Raw genomic sequence first — 24346 nt, 5'->3', positions numbered from 1 at the left:
TGGGAGACCAAGGCTTGGCTATAGTAAGCGAGTTCAAGTGAGTGTAGGTTACAACAGTGACGCGGATATAAAGAGACTTTCACAGGATAGAGCAGCATGGAGAGCGGCAGCAAAACTATCTTAAAATGGAAGATAAAAAGAAAAACAAAACAAAATGACGACTGGACTAGGGCAACTGATTTGGAAAGGACTGGGGAAAAAAGGTCGTTGTACTTCACAAGTTAAAAAAAAGTGATAACCTTGACACCACACAGGATGAACATTCATAAAACCGACAAATTGCAGGGACAGATTCCTGACTGGAAATAGAGGGAGAAAGGACCTATGAACATGTGACCAGAAATGCTGTGTTGCCATAGTAGATGACGCGGACAAATGGAAGTTCCTATGATCGTGTGCTGTGAGGTCCTTGTGTGTTACAGGTTGTGTGTCTGACGCAGCGTTCTGTAAGCAGCAGAATGATTCGGTATTCATGTTGACAACAAGTCCAGATTGTGTTTGTGTACGGCCAAGCAGATGGAAAAGCTCGAGAAATAGTACGGTTACACCAAAACAAATACCCTCACAGACACCAAACACGTCATACAACATTTAAAGCCCTTTTTGGGCGTTCGTGTGATCATACAAATGACCCGAGGCGCTGGACTGCTGCAGACGTCGGGGCGCTCGTGTGTGGTCTTGCATTGTCATGCAGAAGGAGAAGGCGCTCCACGTGTGGACGAACTCTTCGAATTCGAAACCCGACTACTGAACGCTGTTTCTTCTCCGATACCGACATACACTGCAGCGCCAAAAAACTGGTATTGACATGCATATTAAAATACAGAGATATGTAACAGGCAGAATACGGCGCTGCGGTCGGTAACGCCTATATAAGACAACAAGTGTCTTGGCGCAGTTGTTAGATTGGTTAGTGCTGCTGCAATGGCCTGTTATCAAGATTTAAGTGAGTTTGAACGTGGTGTCGTAGTCGGCGCACGAGCGAGGTAGCGATGAAGTGGGTATTTTCCCGTATGACCATTTCGTGAGTGTACCGTGAATATCAGGAATCCGGTAAAACATCAAATCTCTGACACCACTGCGTCCGGAAAAAGGTCCTGCAAGGATGGGACCAACGACGACTGAAGAGAATCGTTCAGTGTGACAGAAGTGCAACCCTTCCAAAAATTGCTGTAGATTTCAGTGCTGGGCCATCAACAAGTGACCGTGCGAACCATTCAACGAAACATCATAGATGTGGGCTTTCGGAACCGAATTCCCACTCGTGTACCCTTTATGACTGCACGACGAAAAGATTTACGCCTCGTGTGGGCCCGTCAACACCGACATTAGACTGTTGATGACTGGAAACATGTTGCATGATCGGACGAGTTTCGTTTCAACCGAGTGGATGGCCGTCTGCGTGTATGAAGACAACCTCATGAATCCATGGACCCTGCATGTCAGCAGGGGACTGTTCAAGGTGGTGCAGGCTCTGTAGTGGTGCATGGCGTGGGCAGTTGGAGTGATATGGGAGCCCCATACATCTACAGACGACTCTGACAAGTGACACGTACATAAGCATCCTGTCTGATCACCTGCATCCATTCGTGTCAATTGTACATTCCTACGGACTTGGGCAATACCAACAAGACAATGCGACACCACACAAGTCAAGAATTGCTACAGAGTGGCTCCAGAAACATTCTTCTGAGTTTAAACTCTTCCGCTGGGCACCAGACTCTCCAGACATGAACATTATTGAGGATATCTCGGATGCCTTGCGACGTGCTGTTCACAAGAGATCTCCACTCCCTCGTACTCTTACGGATTTATGGACAGCCCTACATGATTCATGGTTTCAATTCCCTCCATCATTACCTTAGGCATTAGCCGAGTCCATGCCACCCCGTGTTGCGGTACTTCTGCGTCCTGGCGGGGCCCTACATGTAATTAGGCAGGTGTACCAGTTTCTTTGGCTCTTCAGTGTAGTTACGTTACACACCGCCATGCTACACGCTGCAATTCGGAGCCATGTACACTCAGATGGCTGAAAATATGTAGACGTGAAAAATAAATATGTAAAACATTAATAACATTTGTTTACTTAAAAGCTTTAAGAGTTTTCACATAAAAATTTGGATACATTACGTTACAGCACGATCTGGTATATTTAAAAATGTTACTTTAATGATATTGAGATAATAGTCTGAGGTTGACCGCTGCTGTTGCGAGAGAGGTTTGTACAGAAATTCGCGCATGTCCGCAGATTCGGATCCAACGGACGTATTAAATCGTACTTGGAGATGATGTTCCAACAGTTCTGCTGGTTGTCAGTCAGAGTGAAAAAAGACGTACTGGAAATGTATTCGCAGTTGCGAATATGAACCATCATCGGTTGTTTATTGGAATGACGACAGTGAAAATTTGTGCCAGGCCGAGGTTCGAGCCCAGATTTCCCGCTTTACGTGAGTGGTCGCCTTTATCGCTTCCGCTATCCGTGCACGTATCACAGCCAGATTCAAAATTCCATATTTCGTCGTCCATGTGTCACAGTCTGCACTCGTGCGTTACGAATATTGCCGTCCAGGAATGACATTTATCGAGATACGAGGGCCTGCTATTGGCGAATACAATCGAAATAGTACCGCCTGTGTTGTTAAGAAGTACGGTGCAATGTTCCTTCGAACGTACGTGGCCCTCGACTCTCAATAAAGTTGCCCTTCCTGGAAGGGAATGTACGTAAGGTACGAGTTAAGGTTGTGACTGGATTCGGGCACGGATTGCCAAAGCGGTTAAGGCGACCAATCGCGTACAGCGGTATGTTCGGGTTCGAGTCACAGTCCGGCACAAATTTTCACAATCGTCATTCCAATTGACAGCCGGAGGTGGTTTATATTAGCAGTTGCGAATACATTTCCTGTATTGCTTGATGGCTGTAGTCTGTGCAGTGCCTGTTAGTTCGGAAGTGTATACATTACACGACCGGAGGACCATTACATCATACTTCTTAATAAGACATGCATTGCTGTTCCGTATGAAAAAGGAGGTTTTTCTTAGATATTTCTTTCAACTGATCACAATTTATAGGACGAGACCAAAAAGTAATTCAAGTACTGAAGTTCAAAAGGACGAAGGAGCCCTGGCAAGAAATGCCCTGTTCATTTATCATAACCCTTTTGTGACAGATTTAACAGCTGTATCTTGGAAACATTTGACGAAACGTCATACGCCTTTAGAGGCGTGTACCCTCACCTATTAACATAAGTTCTTTCTCCTTTGATAACGCTATATTTGACAGCAGAACTGTTGACCCTGGGACGTGCGAGGCTTCTCGTTGCAATGGAGAAAGACACCGGCGAAACGCATGGCGGAAGTGGCGGCTGGCAGCTGCTGCTTCCTCTTCCTGCTGTTATCGACTGGCCCGGCGCGAAACTTCCATTTCTGGCTGCAGATAGCAGTAGGCAGAGCAGTGAGTGCAGGCGTGGGCTGGCCTGCGACCGGCACGCGTTATCTGCCCAGGACTCGCAGATCAGCCGCGTCGCTGTTTGCCGGGCTCCCCATGTTTGCCCTGCACAATCCGCACCTTTCGAGATAGAGTCGCTCACCCGCTGGTGTTGCAGTCCATTTGTCGGTGCCTCACATCTGGTCGGCGCACACGTAAGTTCTCGACATATTGTCTTGTAATGTAGCGACACCATCTCAACACTAACAGGTTGCTTATTTCTTTTCCTGAAAAGCAGAATTTTCGGCTGAATTGACAATGGCTTGCATTTCTTCTTGTCTGGTACTAACTTTCCAACGTCGTGTATCTGATATATGGAGCACTTTCGGTACTGTATTTTATAGCTGTTTGTATTGCTCCTACACACATCAAAAAAAGTTTTACATCACCCCGGTTCCAAGTTCCAGTCATTACACTGGGAAGGAGGTACACGCCTCGTTTTGTCCGTAGTTCAACCACGCCTAGAAGGTCAATACCGCGGTTCGACCACGCCCGCATTGTTACTTTGTGCCAGGAAGGGATTTCGACAAGGAAAGTGTCCGCGCTTATTGGAGTGAACCAAAGCGATGTCATTCGGAAATGGAGGAGATACAGAGATATAGGAACTGTCGATGACTTGCCTCACTCAGGCCACCCGAGGGCTACTACTGCAGTGAATGACCGCTACCTACGGATTATGGCTCGGAGGAACCCTGACAGTAATGCCAGCATGTTGAACAATGCTTTTCGTGCAGCCACAGGACGTCGTGTTACGACTCAAACTGTGTACAATGAGTGTTCGCACATGCCTTCAACCAGACAATCGTCGGAGACGTGTTTGGAGGCAACCCAGTCAGGCTGAACACCTTAGACCCACTGTCCAGAGAGTGCAGCAAGGTGGAGGTTCCCTGCTGTTCTGGGGTGGCATAATGTGAGGCTGACGTGCGCCGCTGGTGTCCTGGAAGGCGCCGCAACAGTTTTACAATACCATCCTTCGGCCGATAGTGCAACCATATCGGCAGCATATTGGCGGGCCAGTCGTCTTCATGGACGACAATTAGCACCCCCATCGTGAACATCTTGTGAATGACTTCCTTCAGGATAACGACATCGCTCGACTAGAGCGGCCAGCATGTTCTCCAGACATGAACCCTGTCGAATATGCCTGGGATAGAGTGAAAAGGGCTGTTAATGGACGACGTGACCCACGAACGACTCTGAGGGATCTACGCCGAATCGCCGTTGAGGAGTGAGACAACCTGGAACAACAGTGCCTTGATGAACTTGTGGATAGTATGCAACGATGAATACAGGTATGCATCAATGCAAGAGGGCGTGCTACTGGGTATTAGAAGTAACGGTGTGTTCAGCAGTCTGTACCACCACTTCTGAAGTTCTCGCTGTATGGTAGTACAACATGCATTGTGTGGTTTTCATGAGCAATAAAAAGGGCGGAAATGATGTTTATGTTGATCTCTATTCCAATTTTCTCTACAGGTTCCGAAACTCTCGGTACCTAGGTGATGCAAAACTTTTTCTCATGTATGTATAATTCATCATTTCCAGTTTTCCTTTCAACGCCAAGTTTGTGTGGTGAGAATTTCTCTTGTCGCCTACTGCTACTACTATCATTTCATTTCCTACTTTATGTGTTCAATGAAATTTTCATATTCTTCTGTAGCACCTCTCCTCAAATATCTCTAGTTTATTCTTCTCAGTTGTATCTTCCTCTTCCGTGCAATTCTATGCTCCAGACATATCTTTCAGATGCAAACAGTCCAATTTAACGTCAGCATTTTACATAAGTAGATCTCTCTCCTCCAGCACCTCTCTGATTCAGATGTTTTCCTTGATCGCTCCATCTCCAGCAATCACAGTTCACATATAGCTGTGTTCTGAACACAGCCCAGATACGTAGCAAGTCGTTGTCCTTTCTTCTACTATTCTTGATCATTGTCATCCATGTTTTGTATATTGCTAACTTTAATTCCATGTTAAGTAGGCACTACATCCCCTTCAACAGTTCTCGTAATTTTTCCTTCCTTTTCGCCAGAAGGGCTATGTGGTGTGTGAGCTTTATCCATGGGACTTTATTCCCTTACATTCGTATTCATCCTCTAAAACGCTCTTTCACGTCTTTTTTTTTCTGTGACGCACCAGTGATCAACAGCTGCAAAAATGCCGATACTCTTCTTGACATGATTTTGCCATTCTTGATTTTTCATGGTAGTCATGACCTCACCTAAAATAGAGTGTAAAACGTAAGCCTATACCATCTAACAAACCAAGTTGATGAGGCTTTCAATTTGCCTAACACTTGCGAACCGTAGGGTAGTACCATGGTATTGGGACGAACTGCTCAGTAGTAACACCAACAACATTTTTAACACAAATGTTTGACGAATGTTAGTTTGCACACAATGATTGTTTGTACTGACAACAAAAGGTATTCCAGTTGTAAGTAAGAAGCCCTTCACAGTTACTTTGTATGTGTTTTTACCGTTAGTTAGTACAAAATATGTTCATGTTGTAAGTTATTTTCTCTTTCTTTCACGTTGATAATCACTGGACTTAATTCCTTAATGTAGTCCTCTACTCACGGGAAATTCTTGCCCACCTCACTTTCAGCTACTTTGTTGCTGATTAGATATTAATTACAATAACCAAATAAATTTTCTACATACTGGGAATTGTAGATGTTATCAGTTAATGAAAATGTCAAATTCTGCATATATCGCCTCAGCGTCATTATTTCCTTGCTTTTTCTGCGAATGATCTCGGAGTTAGACTGTATTCATGTCGAACATGATATCTTGTGAACTGTAGGTAAGGAACACAATTTATGTGTTTTTTATTCACATATGCAAATAAAAAAGTTACTGTTATTCCGCAAACGTTTGTAAGTTTTCACGCTGATTTTTTCTGATTGTCTATGATATTCCTTCGGTAATGATTACAACTGAACATCGTGCTGATTATTGTGCATATCCAATTTGATATAAATATGTGTCTTATCCCTCAAGTTATACAAACATTTAGGATGGAATCAATCATGGTGTGCTGTACTTCCATTAGGCGCAATTCACACAGAACTGTCTTGGCAGGGACGTCTGGTGGAGATGTGATAACGTTTCAAGCCCCACGTACGTTTTAACCGCGAGTGGCGCGTCGAAGCGACGCTTGGCGGTGACGTCAAGTGACGCACTGCTGTTTTTATTAATTTGAAGTGTCAAAATGCTAAATTATTTAGAGATTAACGTAAAGTTTCGTGAAATAATAGAAAAATATCCTGAATTATACGATCATAATCAAGTAGACTATTTACAGTCGCTGTGTGCAAGACAGAGCCTGGCAGAACGTCGCTGGAGATCTAAACGAAAGAGGTCAGCTAATAGCGTTACCTCCCGTAATTGCGAGAAACTGACTATATTCTCAATCTAATAATCGAGAGCATTAAATGTTACGTAATATTAATTATTGGAATACTGTCTTTGGCGGTGACGCTATAAGAAAACGGGTGTCTGATACTCTTTTGTTTAATCTCAGTTACTTTCGTAAAAGTCAGTAATGATAATAATACTGTTAACTTAAGCTAACTCTGAACTGGAAAATGACTACGTCCCACAGTTATATTGGAAACAGTTCGTTTCGTATTTTGTTGACAGTGAAAAGGAATGATATTTAATTTCGTAATAATTGCACTGAGAAAAATTTAGGACTCGGAGAAAAATGAATGACTGCAGGTTCTAATAATGTAATACGTGAGTAGTAATTTCTCACAAAAGACTTTTGAAATAATCACGACCCATATGAAAAGCTTCGATATTTAGTTACCTCACTCGCTCGTTGGCACCGAATGAGATTTATCTTTTCTTTTTATTCAGACTGAAGGAGGTTCTTCAAATGACGTAGTCTTAATGCCACAAAATATTTTAATGCTTTTAATGGACATTCAGTCTGCACACGCAAACACAACTCACGTTTAGTAGTGCAGCTCAGCAACAGTGATCAAGAAAGATCTAATTCCCAAGAAAACCTAATCGTCTACGAGATTTAACCGCAAGAGAACAGCGCAAGAGAGCTTCTCACAATCGTACATACCTTTTTATAATATTCTAAGACTGTTATCTTTGCGTTATTTTCATCCCATTACTAGTTACAGGGTTAATGCATCACTGCACTGCGTAGATATTGGAACCAATAAAATTAAATAGCGTTTCCTTTAGCGTACTAGGCGCTGTCATTTAGTAATTATTCCTCATGATATGGGTGAAAAATCGTTAAGTGTCGCTGTGACGCCACAAGCCAATAAATCTCATTATTAATAATATTGTGCATGGTAACGCATAATTTGATCGTTTACCCTAACAACATCGTAACTAACTAAAAGCAAATTTTTACCTATGCAAATTTTACTGGTAAAGAAAAAACTGTTTTACGCTTAAGTACTAGTGCTTTAATGATACAGGTGGTGTTATGAGGTAAATGCCATTCTGCATATTTTTGTAACAATTATTACACATTTGGTTATGTTTTTTTTAAATAGCACTATTTTTTTATTTTCATGAACGAACAACGCCTTAGCTCCACAGTTATGACGTTGTGCAGTTGAAACACACTGGTTTTTCTGTGTTACTAATGGCAGGAATATAGAGCTTATTTTGAGAAAGTGTAACAACAAAGGTCAAAACAGGTGATATTTATTGCAATACAAATTTGCACACGGACCAACGGAAGATACGAAAAAAATTAACACTATTCGTGTTGCAATTACACGAAATATCTACATTCAGCATTACATTTTATGTCCTCAATCAGTGGGATTTGGCAGACAGACGAGTAATTGCACGAATCACTTGACAGTTTGCTCGTAGAAATTCCGTGTTTCAGCTGGGATATACTGCCCCATGTCAAGTAAGCTTCCCCCTTCTTGTCACTTTTTACTGGCAGAAGTTTACCGCACAAAATAGATAAAACTGAAATGTTGCCTAGGGCGGGTTCTTTCCCCGTACTTCTCGGATTCTTTATGACTTTTACTTCCCCTTAGTTTAATATGGCTGTGAGATGAAATTTGTAGCCTGAGATACTCAGTTATTTTGAAGGAGTGTCAGCGCGAACTTTGGTCTAGTGCGGCAAGGTCTCTGAAGTCTACTGGTTCCATCTTGCAGACAAGGGATCCGCTGTGTTAGGTGTTAGCGGTTACTGGAATCCAGTCGCCGGGGTGATATACGTGAAAAGATCTTTTGTTCTTCTCTATAAGGACAAAATCTCTATCACCTGATAAGAAACTGTGTCCTGCAATGAGGAATTTCTGATCATCAGCAATAAAATATTTACCGACGATCTGATTTTGGAAATGTATTACAGTATTTTGAACATTCCTCACAAAATATGCGATACTTATGATAACTTTCAAAAGAACATCATATGAGAGATAAGAATTATGGTCAAATCATTCCAGGTTCGGCTAGAGGTTTACCAGCTCGGACAAGTTACGTATCGAATTGTGCACAGCACTAAATCTTTTGCATTTGACTAAGACCATCTTCACAGCCGACGCGAGGACACGTCATCAGAATACATAATATTAATCGCATTGTGCATAGAAGCACCTAGAACTATAAATATTAACTTAACCATCGCTCATCATACTCTAATGCATTCATCTCTAATACGTTTACTCGATGTCCCGTCTTAATCTATATGTCTACTTTGCTGAAATTAGTACCATTTGCTTTAGCCACTTTCCCGCAACCCATTTTAGTATAGCAATAAAATAAAGATTTGGCAACAAGCACGACCCACCTGGTATGTGGTTACGGCCTAGCGTGACGTATAATTTCTGTAATAAATTACAAGAAATTTTCTACGCTGTTGCAAGCAAAGGACGCATATTTCAATTTTTTCCTGCAGTTCATCTACAGCTACATTTACATACACACATACGACCAACTGTAGGCCTCCGTTCGTCCTAATCTCTATTCCGTTGGCAGCAGAGCAAGCGCACAGTCTCCCTCGAAAGCGGTTTCTTTAAATGTACCCAACGGGATTGTGGAGAACTACGCCCTATTTCTTCCAAGAATTACCATTAAAGTTCTCCGAATAATTCTGTTACGCTTTCGAATGGACTAAACCGACTTACTAAGATATCAATACCATATGTCTGAATTCAGTTCAATAATTACAAAATCATTACTGTTGTACACTGTCATGTATATGATGACTTCAGACGCTGCCATATTGCTCTTTAGTTGGTTGCTCTAGCGTCTAGTATGCAGTTTACTCTACAGGCGAAGTACACTTTCCGAAAATCCTTCCGACATATCTAAATCTCCCATTCTCCTACCTTAAAACCAATTTTATGTCAACATCACATATCTTTTAGTATTACCCCTAAATGTGTATGCATTGATTGCAGAGCAAAGTGTTACAGTATTAAGCACCAGTTTCATATTTATAACACATTGTGGAGATTTTTTATCACATAACAAGTATTAAGTGGTTAGACTTCCATTCCATGCGGAACCGATGGGTATGAGATGTGACCCCATTGGGCACGAATAGATTCTTGTATTCATTGTGATATGGAAGCAAACGGCCTCCGAGTGTCACCCCGAGTAATTTCTTGCCATGCTTGAAACACATGCTGTGTCAGTTTATGAAGACTACTGACTGGATACTAGTATGAATGCAGGAATCCTGCCATTGTATCCCAGACACGTCGGGTGATAAATCTGGGGGCGGGCTTAGCCGGTAAAGGATCCATACGTCCCTCAAGACCTTTGTTGGTCATGCATTGTCCTGCTGGAATACGCTTTCCGGTACCATGTTCATGAGAGTGACAACATAGTTTGCCATTTTTGCCATATCTACATCTACATTTATACTCCGCAAGCCACCCAGCGGTGTGTGGTGGAGGGCACTTTACGTGCCACTGTCATTGCCTCCCTTTCCTGTTCCAGTCGCGTATGGTTCGCTGGAAGAACGACTGCCGGAAAACCTCCGTGCGCACTCGAATCTCTCTAATTTTACATTCGTGATCTCCTCGGGAGGTATAAGTAGGATGAAGCAATATATTTGATACCTCATCCAAAAACGCACCCTCTCGAAACCTGGACAGCAAGCTACACCGCGATGCAGAGCGCCTCTCTTGCAGAGTCTGCCACTTGAGTTTGCTAAACATCTCCGTAACGCTATCACGCTTACCAAATAACCCTGTGAGGAAACGCGCCGCTCTTCTTTGGATCTTCTCTATCTCCTCTGTCAACCCGACCTGGTACGGATCCCACACTGATGAGCAGTACTAAAATGTAGGTCGAACGAGTGGTTTGCAAGCCACCTCCTTTGTTGGTGGAATACATTTTCTAAGGACTCTCCCAATGAATCTCAACCTGGTACCCACCTTTACAGAAGTACGAGTAACTGCTACCGGTGTTTGTTCCGCTGTTATATAATCATAAAATAAAGGATCCTTCTTTCTATATATTCGCAATACATTACATTTGTCTATGTTAAGGGTCAGTTGCCACTCCCTGCACCAAGTGCCTATCCGCTGCAGATCTTCCTGCATTTTGCTGCAATTTTCTAATGCTGCAACTTCTCCGTATACTACAGCATCAACTGCGAAAAGCCGCATGGAACTTCCGACACTATCTACTAGGTCATTTATATGTGTTGTGAAAAGCAATGGTGCCATAACACTCCCCTGTGGCACGCCAGAGGTTACTTTAACGTCTGTAGACGTCTCTCCATTGAGAACAACATGCTGTGTTCTGTTTGCTAAAAACTCTTCAACCCAGCCACACTGTTGGTCTGATATTCCGTAGGCTCTTACTTTGTTTATCAGGCGACAGTGCGGAACTGTATCGAACGCCTTCCAGAAGTCAAAGAAAATGGCATCTACCTAGGAGCCTGTATCTAATATCTTCTGGGTCTCATGAACAAATAAAGCGAGTTGGGTCTGACACGATCGCTGTTTCCGGAATCCATGTTGATTCCTACAGAGTAGATTCTGGGTTTCCAGAAATGACATGATACGCGAGCAATAAACATGTTCTAAAATTATACAACAGATAGATGTCAGAGATATAGGTCTATAGCTTTGCGCATCTGCTCGACGACTCTTCTTGAAGACTGGGACTACCTGTGCTCTTTTCCAATCAGTTGGAAGCTAGAGACTTGCGGTACACGGCTGTTAGAAGGGGGGCAAGTTCTTTCTCGTACTATGTGTAGAATCGAAGTGGTATCCCGTCAGGTCCAGTTGACTTTCCTCTGTTGAGTGATTTCAGTTGCTTTTCTATTCCTTGGACACTTATTTCGATGTCAGCTATTTTTTCGTTTGTGCGAGGATTTAGAGAAGGAACTGCAGTGCGGTCTTCCTCTGTGAAACAGCTTTGGAAGAAGGCGTTTAGTATTTCAGCTTTCCGCGTGTCATCCTCTGTTTCAATGCCATCATCATCCCAGAGTGTCTGGATATGCTGTTTCGAGCCACTTACTGATTTAACGTAAGACCAGAACTTCCTAGGATTTTCTGTCAAGTCGGTACATAGAATTTTACTTTCGAATTCACTGAACGCTTCATGAATAGCTCTCCTTACGCTAACTTTGACATCGTTTAGCTTCTGTTTGTCTGAGAGGTTTTGGCTGCGTTTAAACTTGCAGTGAAGCTCTCTTTGCTTTCGCAGTAGTTTTCTAACTTTGTTCTTGAACCACGGTGGGTTTTTCATGTCCATCACAGTTTTACTCGGTACGTAGCTGTCTAAAACGCATTTTATGATTGCCTTGAACTTTTTCCATAAACACTCGACATTGTCAGTGTCGGAACAGAAATTTTCGTTTTGATCTGTTAGGTAGTCTGAAATCTGCCTTCTATTACTCTCGCTAAACAGATAAACCTTCCTCTCTTTTTTTATATTCCTATTCCATATTCAGGGATGCTGCAACGGCCTTATGATCACTGATTCCCTGTTCTGCCCTTACAGAATCGAAAAGTTCGGGTTTGTTTGTTATCAGTAGGTTCAAGGTGTTATCTCCACGAGTCGGTTCTCTGTTTAATTGCTCGAGGTAATTTTCGGATGTGCACTCAGTATAGTGTCACTCGATGCTCTGTCCCTACCACCCGTCCTAAACATCTGAGTGTCCCAGTATATAACTGGTAAATTGAAATCTCCACCTAAAACTATAACATGCTGAGAAAATTTATGTGAAATGTATTCCAGATTTTCTCTCAGTTGTTCTGCCACTAATGCTGCTGAGTCGGGAGGTCGGTAAAAGGAGCCAATTATTAACCTAGCTCGGTTGTTGAGTGTAACCTCCACCCATAATAATTCACAGGAACTATGCACTTCTACTTCACTACAGGATAAACTACTACTAACAGCGACAAACACCGGTTGCATGCAATCTATCCTTTCTAAACACCGTCTGTGCCTTTGTAAATTTTCGGCATAATTTATCTCTGGCTTCATCCAGCTTTCCGTACCTATAACGATTTCAACTTCGGTGCTTTCTATCAGCGCTTGGAGTTCCTGTACCTCACCAACGCAGCTTCGACAGTTTACAATTACAATACTGATTGCTGCTTGGTCCCCGCATGTCCTGACTTTGCCCCGCACTCTTTGAGGCTGTTGCCCTTTCTGTACTTGCCCGAGGCCATCTAACCTAAAAAACCGCCCAGTCCACGCCACATAACCCCTGCTACCCATGTAGCAGCCTGGTGTGTGTAGTGGACTCCTGACCTATCCAGCGGAACCCGAAACCCCACCAGCCTATGGCGCAAGTCGAGGAATCTGCAGCCCACAAGGTCGCAGAACCGTCTCAGGCTCTGATTCAGAACCTCCACTCGGCTCTGTACCAAAGGTCCACAGTCAGTCCTGTCGACGATGCTGCAGATGGTGAGCTCTGCTTTCATCCCGCTAGCGAGACTGGCAGTCTTCACCAAATCAGATAGTCGCCGGAAGCCAGAGCGGATTTCCTCCGATGCATAGCGACACACGTCATTGGTGCCGATATGAGCGACCACCTGCAGATGGGTGCACCCTGTAGCCTGTACTCGGGGTATTGACGAGCGTTTAGCCTCCCTTCAACAGATACCAAATCAGTCCTGTTGTCATACCCAGTAGCCCTCTGAAAGCCACCTACTACCTGAATGGGTAGCAATTGTAATACCGTTATTAAGGGCTAGAAAATACTATCCTTTGTGTAAAATTTGACGCATGAATGAACAACTATGCGATCTGCCTACTATTAATAAAAATTAGGAAGTAAAATAGCTTAATAGCGCAACCTAATACGTAAAAGGGCCTTTAATGCAACTTGAAGAATATTTTCGACTGTTCTATTACAATCTTAAGAGTAGATGCTTTTCTTGTTGTAGAAGAGACGCGTGCGATACAGTTATAGCTGCACGTTGTACTACCTAATATCTTACGATAAGAAGCATCAGTTACAAAAATGCAAATTTTCGATGTATTCAAGAATGCAACATGTGTGTTGGAGTTCTTTGAATCTCAACCGTATCTTATTTACTTTACAATTTCATGTAAAAAAGAAAATTGTGTATCTGCTGAAGGCAGTTCATGGTGTTTTTAATTCTGCTGAAGGTTAACCATTTCCAATGAGCCGTGCCCACACTGGCTATTAACGTAAACAAAGGTTAAGCGAGCACATCTAGACTGAACATAAAAAGTCGTACAATTGGGAGATGACTTCAGGAGGAAAATAAATCATGAGAGATATGACTTTAATTTTAAATATTTTTTAATAAATAGGCATCAAGTTCACGCACAGTAGATACAAATGTCTTCCAAGGGACCACGTGCATCTACAATAACACACATCCTCAAAACAGAAAATTTACCCCACATGTTTCCAAGACACCATAATACAATTTAGTAAACGAGGAAGTAAAATGACAAGCGACTAATATATGCTGATGGCTCAAGCGTAAACACATTGGTGTCCAAAATTAAAGCAACAAACCGCTATTTCTCCATCCTGTGTCTAATTCACAATACAATCATGCCAACTGTCAACCAGATGTCCGTACCATCGTGTCCTATACGGCAGATGCCATTCTGGTCAGCGAACAACCATGCCAACGATGACGTTAGGGCACCTATGAAACGAAGTAGTATTTTTCGGGTAGCCACACATCCACAATCGCTGTGTACACGGGCACAGACGGTGCAGTATGGCACAGAGAAGATACCTACCAGATTCTCTGCGGCGGAGGGTCGTACAAAGAAAGGAAACAGGACAATCGCAAACTGATTTGGCCCTATGGCTTTATATGAATCGCTCTGTTGTTTCTTGGATGTGGTGACAGCTTAGAGAGACCGAAACTGTATCCAGAAGTCCAGGACAGGGCCGACCACGAGTGACTTCAGAAGCACACTCCGTCTTCAGGCCACAAGTGGTCAATTGAGACCATCTGACCGCCGTTTCATCCTCAGCTGAGAATGCGGATAGGAGAGGCGTGTGGTCAGCACACCGCTCTCTTGGTCGTTATGATGGTTTTCTGTGACCTGAGCCGCTACTATTCGGTGGAGTAGCTCCTCAATTGGCATCACGAGGCTACGTGCACCCCGAAAAATGGCAACAGCGTATGGCGGCCCGGATGGTCACCCATCCAAGTGCCTGCCACGCCCGACAGCGATTAACTTCGGTGATCTGACAGGAACCGGGGTATCCACTGCGGCAAGGCCGTTGCCCTGACTTCAGAAGAGAAGACTGTTATTTGGCTGTAAGGGCGCGACGATAGCACCTTAGTACTGCATGGTAACTGGCTTGTGAGCTCACAACGTCCACTGGACTTGTTGCATCGAAGCAAACGGTGTGCAGAAGGCTTTGACAGAGTGGCCTTTACTGTCGGGGCCTGCTGTATGTCCACCTCTGACGCGTCTTCACAGAAGGGAACGTCTGAAGTGGACTTATCAATATGCCGCCTGGACGGTCGAAGAGTGAGCCAATGTTGGTTTCACAGATGAGTCCCGATGTAGTCTACAAGCTGATTGTCGATGAATTCGCCTCTGGAGGGAACGTGGAACTCGATTTCAGGACCCAAGCTTTCTGGAAAGAGACCAATATCTAGGAGGATCCCTAATAGTGTGGACATGGATTATGTTTATCACTTGAACCCCTCTTCATGAACGGCTGAATCGGCAAGGTTTAGCTGCTGCTGGGTATCCAGACGAGACCTTGGGACCTCATTTGCGGTTGCTGCGACGTGCAGTGGGCTCAGACCTCGTACTGATAGACAACAATGCTCGACCTCATAGTGCACGGGTAGCTGATGTTTTCTTGGACACGGAAGGCATTGCACGCATGGCGTGGCCTGCACATTCTCCCGATTTGAATTCCGCAGAGCATGTCTGTGACGCCCTGTGGAGACAATTTCCAACGCGTCAGCATCCACCAACTCCTCTCCAAGACTGCGAGCAGCTCTGGAGGAAGAATGGCGTTATTGCCTCACCACGAGACTGAGGACATCATACAAGGCATTCCCTGTCGTTGTGAGGCCTGTATTGCTGCCAGAGGTGGTCACACTCCATATTGAACACATTAATCAGTTTTCGTAATGTGTGTGAAAATCCGTTAAGTAAGAAGAAACGAAGAACATTTTTGTCTACCGTTCTGCATGTTGCAGTTGCTTATGTTCTGTGTTCTTTAGATTGTTTCTACTTTACTATCGCCTATATATACTGTTCTGTGGCAAAATGAACGCAACCTTGCAAAATTTCCTTTTGTTGCTATAATTTTGGACATCGGTGTAGATGCTAGACCTCCCAAAACTGTCAAAGATGCAAACCACACAAAGAGCTCACCTCGCTCACACGAATACATGTCTGAAAACCTGAAACTCATGTGATATAGAATGAGGCAAATGCAACGTCAGCAAACAACTCTCTCACCATACATCCTGAACTCTGAAAATTAGAAACGTGCCTCTCAATAGCACTCTCTAAACGTAACAAATCATCAGCTGGTGGAGCAATGTTAACAGCTCTCCAGGTGATGACCACAGGTTCTATCAGAACTTGAAACCCTGCGCCATACTGCTTGGCTGACAAGGCGCCTCAGTAAAAGTACAGTTTGGAGATATAGTGCAAACTATAAAACCAACGATACTTCTCTAGTAGACGATAGGATGAAATATGTCCTTTAGCCAAGTGTGTTACTCGAATCGATACGTAATATGAAAGACATTTCTAACCGAAGGCTTTCCACGCCATGATTCCAGGGGTAAGAGAGGCGTGGGTCCCGAGAATTGCCCCTTCCTGCGGATTTTCACCAGGTCGTCTACAGACACATTGGCGTTAGTGATCTCTCACGTTTTTTTGGTGTGACTGTTTAAAAATCGAGTCTCATCGCTGTATATCACAGAATACCACTCGATGATCGAGTTGGCTCTAGCCCTTCACCGTTCAAGTCTCTGTCACTATCCTTGTCGCAGTAATTGCACTATAGCCATCTTCGAAGCTAGCAGTCTTGGTGGGGCGTTAAAATATTAATTCCATCTATCACCGTACCTGTAAGAATGACCTTACCACAGTAAAATTAAACTTGAAAATATTAATTTCTGTATCAGTTGGATGTCAGCGTCCTGTTATTGAGTGCAAGGGTGTCTCGCTACCAGTTAGCCAGAGTAGGTAGAATTAGACTAGCCTTTTTTTTGGGTCTAATTCCAGACAGATTTTTGAAATTGATGTAATCGGTTTACTGAAAGATTAACTTTATTTATTCGGGTATATTTTTCACTTGACATAGCTTTTTCGGATAAGCTGTTCGTGTCTGGCAATCTGTTATGACATTGTAGCCTTTTTAGCAGCACATTCCAGATTACTGTTATTCCTATTTTCGGCTTTAAAAAATGTTTTTATGTTTGACATTGACAGCTCTTGTATGTTTACATGTTTTCACGTCGTCCTTATCATCATTCTTTGCTTTACGTGCAACAAAAATTCTCCAGTATATAGTATGCAGTAAACACGTTCATTGCTACTCTCATTACACAGTTTCAAAAACTTACATTCTTAGTAGAGGTTAACGTTAAACACATACTTTCTTTTGCTCATTGTCAAACTATGAAACAAAAAACAAAAAGAAATAAATGATGAAAAACGTGTAGACGAGTTATTTCATACACGAAAACAACATAAACACTTTGCCCTTTTTGTGTTGCCAAATGACGAAGTCAAAATTCGTGGCTGAACCGTTAGCCACGCTTCCCCATCGACCTCAGCGTTTGCATCAAGGTCGACTGAGAGGGCCACGCTCTTAACCCTTTATAGGGCGGTACTATGAACTTCCAAAAATAAACTTGAAATGCTTTTATTTCATATCCAAAACAAGAGGTTAGTGATATAACATACTTATTTTCTCGGTTATCTAAGTGCATGGCATCCTATGGGGTGGTAAGTATACTTAACAGAGAACATTTGTGATACCAGATATCATACATTGTTCTCTGGTAAGTATTCTTACCACTTATTGTGTTTTAGAAATATTATGAAATAAATGAGAATTAATACCACATTGCTTATATTTTATTTCTTAAACACATCAATAATGTTACAATATTTGAGTCACATATATATGTATGTGCAAAACTGTAAATACAATTATATCAGAATGAATGTAAGTAACTGAGAAATCTACATCATCCACATGTGCAAAACTGTAAATACAGCTATATGAGAATGAATGTAAGTAACTAAGAAATCTATATCATGAACAGCTATTATAAATAGCTGAAGGATGCTGTGGCAATAATTGTTGTTGTTAAGAACAAAATCACAGTCGAAACCAACTGAATGGAGTTTTACTCATAATTTCGAATTGGGCGTGTGGAAAGGTATGAAGCATGGCAAACACAGGGCTACATTGCATCTTATGTAAACTGTGGTGGAGCGTTTTTGTTTCTTTGTAGTGCTGCAATAGGCACGTCGTCGAAAGGTAGGACCCTTTGCTGATAGATGCTGCCCTACATTTGTTAGACGAATTGTATTGGCTACAGTTGCTCGGCCATCAGGAGCATTTCCCTTCCTTCCTCTTCCAATCTGAGTTACTGGGCCTTTTTTGATTTGTGCAGAGAAGGAACCTGTCATTTCAGTTGCTAACTGTGACCTGTATTTCAAGTGACTCAAAGGTTTTGTGCCAGACATGCATTTCCTGACTGTATCTTTATAGAGGATGCATCAATACAATAATAAAATAATTTTAGCCACGATCGTTGGGATTTCCATGATATGTTGTAGGTACAGAGTAGCCGACCAAAACGATCCACCCCTCCCATTTGTAAGTTGTAATCCCTGATTGATTCTAGACAAGGAACACTTTCCCTAACACCCTTGTTATTAGTTCTCAGAATAAAACGTTTTGATTCAATATTATGCATCGTGCTAATTACAATAACACACTTCTCTCCTCTGTCTTTCCATTTTGATACTTCTATGTCTCCAACCATAACTATATCAGATTCTCCTATTTTTAGAGTTTTATCAGCAGCTGAAGTATCTTTAGGAAAGAACTTTCATGTTTTTCTGATTGTGACACAAGTAAACAGATTTTTTCTTGGCAGATTTTTCATCATTACAACATTTGAAAAAAAAAAGTTATAAAAGAACAGGAAGTATCCTAGACCTTAATAAGGAGCTGCAAGTTTTTCTATCCCACATTCACCTAAGGACTTGTTACTGTTGCCTCCCTCTTCTTTGCCCTCATACACTGACAGTCCTAGACAGTACCCATACTAGCACATGCAATCACCCAGATTTTAAAGTCTCTTTTAATTGGTTTATTTGACATATACTGTTTCAAGGAGCTTCTTCCTTTGAATCCCACCATAGATTCATCAACTGACAAATATCTGGCAGGATGGAAGAACTTCTTGAAACAACTGTTGAGGTGATCCAACATAGGTCTAATCTTGTATAATCGGTCAAAACCCATTTCAGCCTTTTTTGGCATTTTGGAATTATCATTTAGGTGTAAAAATATCATAATTTTCAAGAAACGTTTTATAGGCATCACTTGTGAAACTCTACTGTTATAAAAGTTTCTGTCATTACTCCAGTACAGTCTAACACTAGGTAATGGATTGAATCCCATAATAACGAGTATTCCTAAGAATGCTCTCAGTTCAAATGGTTCAAATGGCTCTGAGCACTATGGGACTTAACATCTCTGGTCATCAGTCCCCTAGAACTCAGAACTACTTAAACCTAACTAACCTAAGGACATCACACACATCCATGCCCGAGGCAGGATTCGAACCTGCGACTGTAGCAGTCGCGCGGTTCCGGACTGAGCTCTCAGTTCATCAACAGTTAAATTTAATCGGTTATTTTTCTGTATAGCATACAAATTTGACGGAGCAGTGATCTGCTCCAAGAACTCACCAGTCAGAATTAGGTTCAAAATTGCAATTGGGCTACTCACATTCACTTCAGCTATGTTCGATATGCCAAAAGGCATAGACTAAACAGTGTTGCAGAATAATTGGTGTACATGCCCTGCTCTGCACCATGAGAAAGTGACACTTACCGCATGGTCAGTTTCATTTTCACTTTCTGTTTCTGTTTCGTCAACAACTGAAAAGTAAGTTTCATCATTGTCATGTGACAACCAGGCATCATTGGTGGATGTTGTGGGTATGTGTAATTGAACTGGTAGGCAATCATCTGCATCTTCATCCCCACCTTCTTCTGAATCGTCAGCCATCTCATCCATTATTCTATTTAGCTCCTGTAAAATTTTCTCCTCTGTCAGACCTCTTCTATTTAGAGCCATGATGGGGCCTACAACAAAATGGAACTGTTACCTAAGAAATAATCCCTTCAGTAAACACTAACACATTTTTGATGGTGTTTCAACTAGTAAATAAATAAAATTAAACTTTAACATTCGTCACTGAAAACGTGTGTAACCTACCTTTTGTTGACACATGTATGATTATAACGTAGTAACATCTTAGCCGCTATTTTGAGAACGAAATTGTACCCACCATGTAAGAAAATACTGTTCAATGAATTAACAAAACAAAATTGTAATTGACAATTTCATTAAAAGGACGAGAAAGTCTGAAAATGACCCATTTTCGGCTATTCTTTCCGGCTCGCGCATAGCATAAGCTATATATCGTAATAAATATTTCAGCACATAACGATAGTGAATAATTTATACCACAATATACGCAGAATTAAGCATGAAATTATTGCCTTACCTTGGAAAGCACAAATCTGCAGTGTTTCTGTCTTGCAGAACATGTAATTGACGACTGTTTACTTCTCTCAACAACATTACGACCAGAGACGCTCTTTGGTAAGAATGCGTACCACTTTCACTTATTTTTACATGTTTAGAAGGCGGTGAGGCGGGCATTCAAAAAGTGGTACGTATTTCTACCAGAGATCGTTAAAGGAAGTGATTTGTTACAATAAAGGTCTATGTAAACAGATGCTTCTGTACAAAGAGGCGGGTGGTAAGTATACTTACTGGTACCCTATAAAGGGTTAAAAGAGTGTTCGAAGCGCGATGTCGAGCATAGAAGTCTAAGATCAAAATTAAACCCTCACCAGTCATAAAATTCTTAAACCAGAACATTTTTGCAGACCCAGATACTAACCAGCCAACCAACCATTAAAAATCCAGGACAATGCGGGCTAACCCCTGACGAATGGTATGCCCAGGCAGAATGCCAATGGAATATTTATAGTCTGTAGATCCTACGAGTGCCTTAATGCCCAGCATAGTAGGGTCTTTCGATGTCTTAGCACTTCAAGGGTAGTCCTGCAGCAGTGCCATCTCAACTATTTCTTTAGAAGGGGGAGGGGAGGGGCAAGCAAACCCCTCTACTGATTTCGTCTTTTAACAAAACCGTTAAGAATACATCCATACCGACAATGTGGAAGGCCTTATTATTCTACAGAGAGAAACAACTCATTAATACTAATATGGACTTAGATTTATACGTCGTGGTCTTTAAAACAATTTCGTTACTTCAGTTTTTAAAAAGACGTTATTTACCTGGGAAGTCCTACGTGTTTTGAGACAATTTACGCAAAGGAGTTAATATTTACTGCAATATTAATCGGCCAGAGAGAACCCTTTTGTTATTATTACTATTTTAAAAACACTGTGCATCACATCTTAATGAAAAAAAAGAAAAGAAAGACGTAAATTGTTTTTATTTGGACCAAAAAATTTTACGGACGATTTCCAAACGTAGTTTTCCTTTTGGCAGTTTGTCTTTCATGACATCTGTAAGTTTAATTTTTCTAGTTCTGCCTTGATGAACATTGAGGAGGAGTAGACGGGTGAGACTCGACTGAGTCATTGTTGATCTGAGTTTTAAGTCGTTTCAAGGCGCAGAATGAGTCTCAGAGGATGCTGACGATACTGGAACTGTCAGAATGATGAGGCGAATAACCTCCTGAAAGAGTGCTTTAGCCCTGTCATGTTCAGCAATAAGTTTTCTTTCACTAGAGAATACCTTACATGCTTGTGCACCAGTCGCAATGGTATGCAGCATTTTGAGATGTGCACGAAGCCTGTTCAGGTTAAAGTCTGTTGTATGTACTGCAAGCAATTCTTCCAAACGTTGTGTAGATGGAGGATGTGTTTTGGGGGGGGGGGGGACGTAATAAGTATTTCTTCAAGACAGGATAGACTTTTTAGATCCTCTTAGTTGAACCTTCGATCAATCTCATTCAGAAGGAGAGCAGGAATTTCAAACAAATCTTTCCTAAACTTTCGTTCCAGAGACAATTCTTTGGGAACAGACGGTGTACTGTGTGTTGCAATTTCGCTGGTATTTTTCTTGGCCGTGAGATATTTGGGTCTTTCATGTTTAGGGTTTCAGAATAATCTTTGGATTTCTCTAACAGCGTATCAAATGCTTCCGTAGTCCTAAGATGTGCAAGAGCTACTTTTAGAACTTCTACAGAATGTTTCACTCCTGCTACATTCAAATTTGGATTCTGTATGGATCTGGCCAGTTCCTCACACAGTTCAAACACTTCAGTTACAACTGTTATATAACAAATAGTTTCAAACTTTTAGAATCGCTTCGCATAGCCCCGTAGGACTGACCTTCATTCGTCTCTTAACTGAGCTTGGTACATTCAATATTTCAGTCACCGTTTTCTGGACTCGCTCATAGTTTTCCCTGAAACGTGACAAGATTTTACTCTTACAGCCCTTCCGGTGGGAAACTTTGGAATCAGTCGTTGAGCTTTTAGGTTTGTATACGTCTCACGACATTAGATGATAGCACAACGCCTGCATACACATTTTTCCTTTTTGCGAATTCTAGAATTATATTTGAGACGGCTTTCACAGTTACCAGTACATCACCCAATGGATCACAGCTTCTTGAAAGATTACAGTCGATTGTGCAACAAGCAATAGACAATATCTCCCTTCTGCGTGGGCACACTGTGGGCAGCACAGTGAAAAGCTTCAGAAGGAAGACTTTGACAGGGAGATGAAGATGGATACAAGCCTTGAACCTATCATACTAAATTTTTATGCGGGGGGGTTAGGACAAGGACTCAGATAGCAGTGACGATGATATTACGATGTAGACATTGGAGCAAAGTAAAGTTATATTTCGTGGTTTTAAAGACTCATGATTAAAAAAAATCCGTTTTTCGACATATCAATGGCATACATAGTGCCTGAGAACATTCCAGCCTTTGTTGATTAGGCATTTACATCCTATGTAGTAAGTAGACTATAATTTTCAGCATATTGCCCAAGGAGAAGTTAACTTTTCCCAGCATGATGTACGCTCTAATTACTCGCGAAAACGCGGCCGGAGAAGTAAGTCAAAAACTTCTGTATTGCGACGAGTAAACCCCTTTATTTTCAAGACACGAATATTTTAAAATGACACGGAGGGTTTCCTGTCGAGATGTCGGAGGTTCTCTACGTTATCGGTCAGAATTCTCTCGAGTTATTCACAAAAGACGGTTAGTTGTTTCCTTGTTCAGCGGACCATAAATGCGATCTCTCACTCTAACGTCAGTTTAAACTCCTGCCTGTTACAGCGAAAAATATAATAACACACTGACAATTTTTACGTTGTTCTCTTTGCTAGACAATTTGTACAGAAACCAGATGGCACTTATAAGAGTCGAGGGGCAAGAAGGGATAGCAGTGGTTGGGAAGGGAGTGAGACAGAGTTGTAGTTTCTCCCAGACGTTATTTAATCTGTATATTGAGCAAGCAGTAAAGGAAACTAAAGAAAAATTCGGAGTAGGTATTAAAAATCCGTGGAGAAGAAATAAAAACTTCGAGGTTCGTCGATGACATTGTAGTTCTTTCAGAGACAGCAAAGGACTTGGAAGAGCAGTTGAACGGAATGGACAGTGTCTTGAAAGGAGGATATAAGAAGAACATCAACAAAAGCAAAACGAGGATAATGGAATGTAGTCGAGTTAACTCGGGTGATGCTGAGGGAATTAGATTAGGAAATGAGACACTTAAAGTAGTAAAGGAGTTTTGCTATTTGTGGAGCAAAATAACTGATGATGGTCGAAGTAGAGAGGATATAAAATGTAGACTGTCAATTGCAAGGAAAGCGTTTCTGAAGAAGAGAAATTTCTTAACATCGAGTATAAATTTAAGTGTCAGGAAGTCATTTAGAAAGTATTTGTATGGAGTGTAGTCATGTATGGAAGTGAAACATTGACGTTAAATAGTTTGGTCAAGAAGAGAATAGAAGCTTTCGAAATGTGGTGCTACAGAATAATGCTGAAGATTAGATGGGTAGATCACATAACTAATGAGGAGGTATTGAATAGAATTGGGGAGAAGAGGAGTTTGTGGCAAAACGTGACAAGAAGAAGTGATCGGTTTGTAGGACACGTTCTGAGGCAT

At 41.9% G+C, this 24346-nt stretch overlaps 1 protein-coding gene across 1 annotated transcript in view; it reads left to right on the top strand.

The window, feature by feature from the left end:
* The first annotated feature begins 3321 nt into the window (after nt 1-3321).
* LOC126481817 (uncharacterized) overlaps nt 3322-24346 on the top strand; it is a 78901-nt gene continuing 57876 nt past the window's right edge. The window contains exon 1 of the mRNA XM_050105774.1: nt 3322-3639. Coding sequence (XP_049961731.1) covers nt 3322-3639 — 318 coding nt within the window. The remainder of the gene's footprint in view (nt 3640-24346) is intronic.

The sequence above is a fragment of the Schistocerca serialis genome, chromosome 5, assembly GCF_023864345.2.
Source record: "Schistocerca serialis cubense isolate TAMUIC-IGC-003099 chromosome 5, iqSchSeri2.2, whole genome shotgun sequence".
NCBI lineage: Eukaryota > Metazoa > Arthropoda > Insecta > Orthoptera > Acrididae > Schistocerca > Schistocerca serialis.
The sequence above is the reverse complement of the archived record's forward strand: the minus strand, read 5'-3'. Positions and strand labels throughout refer to the sequence as shown.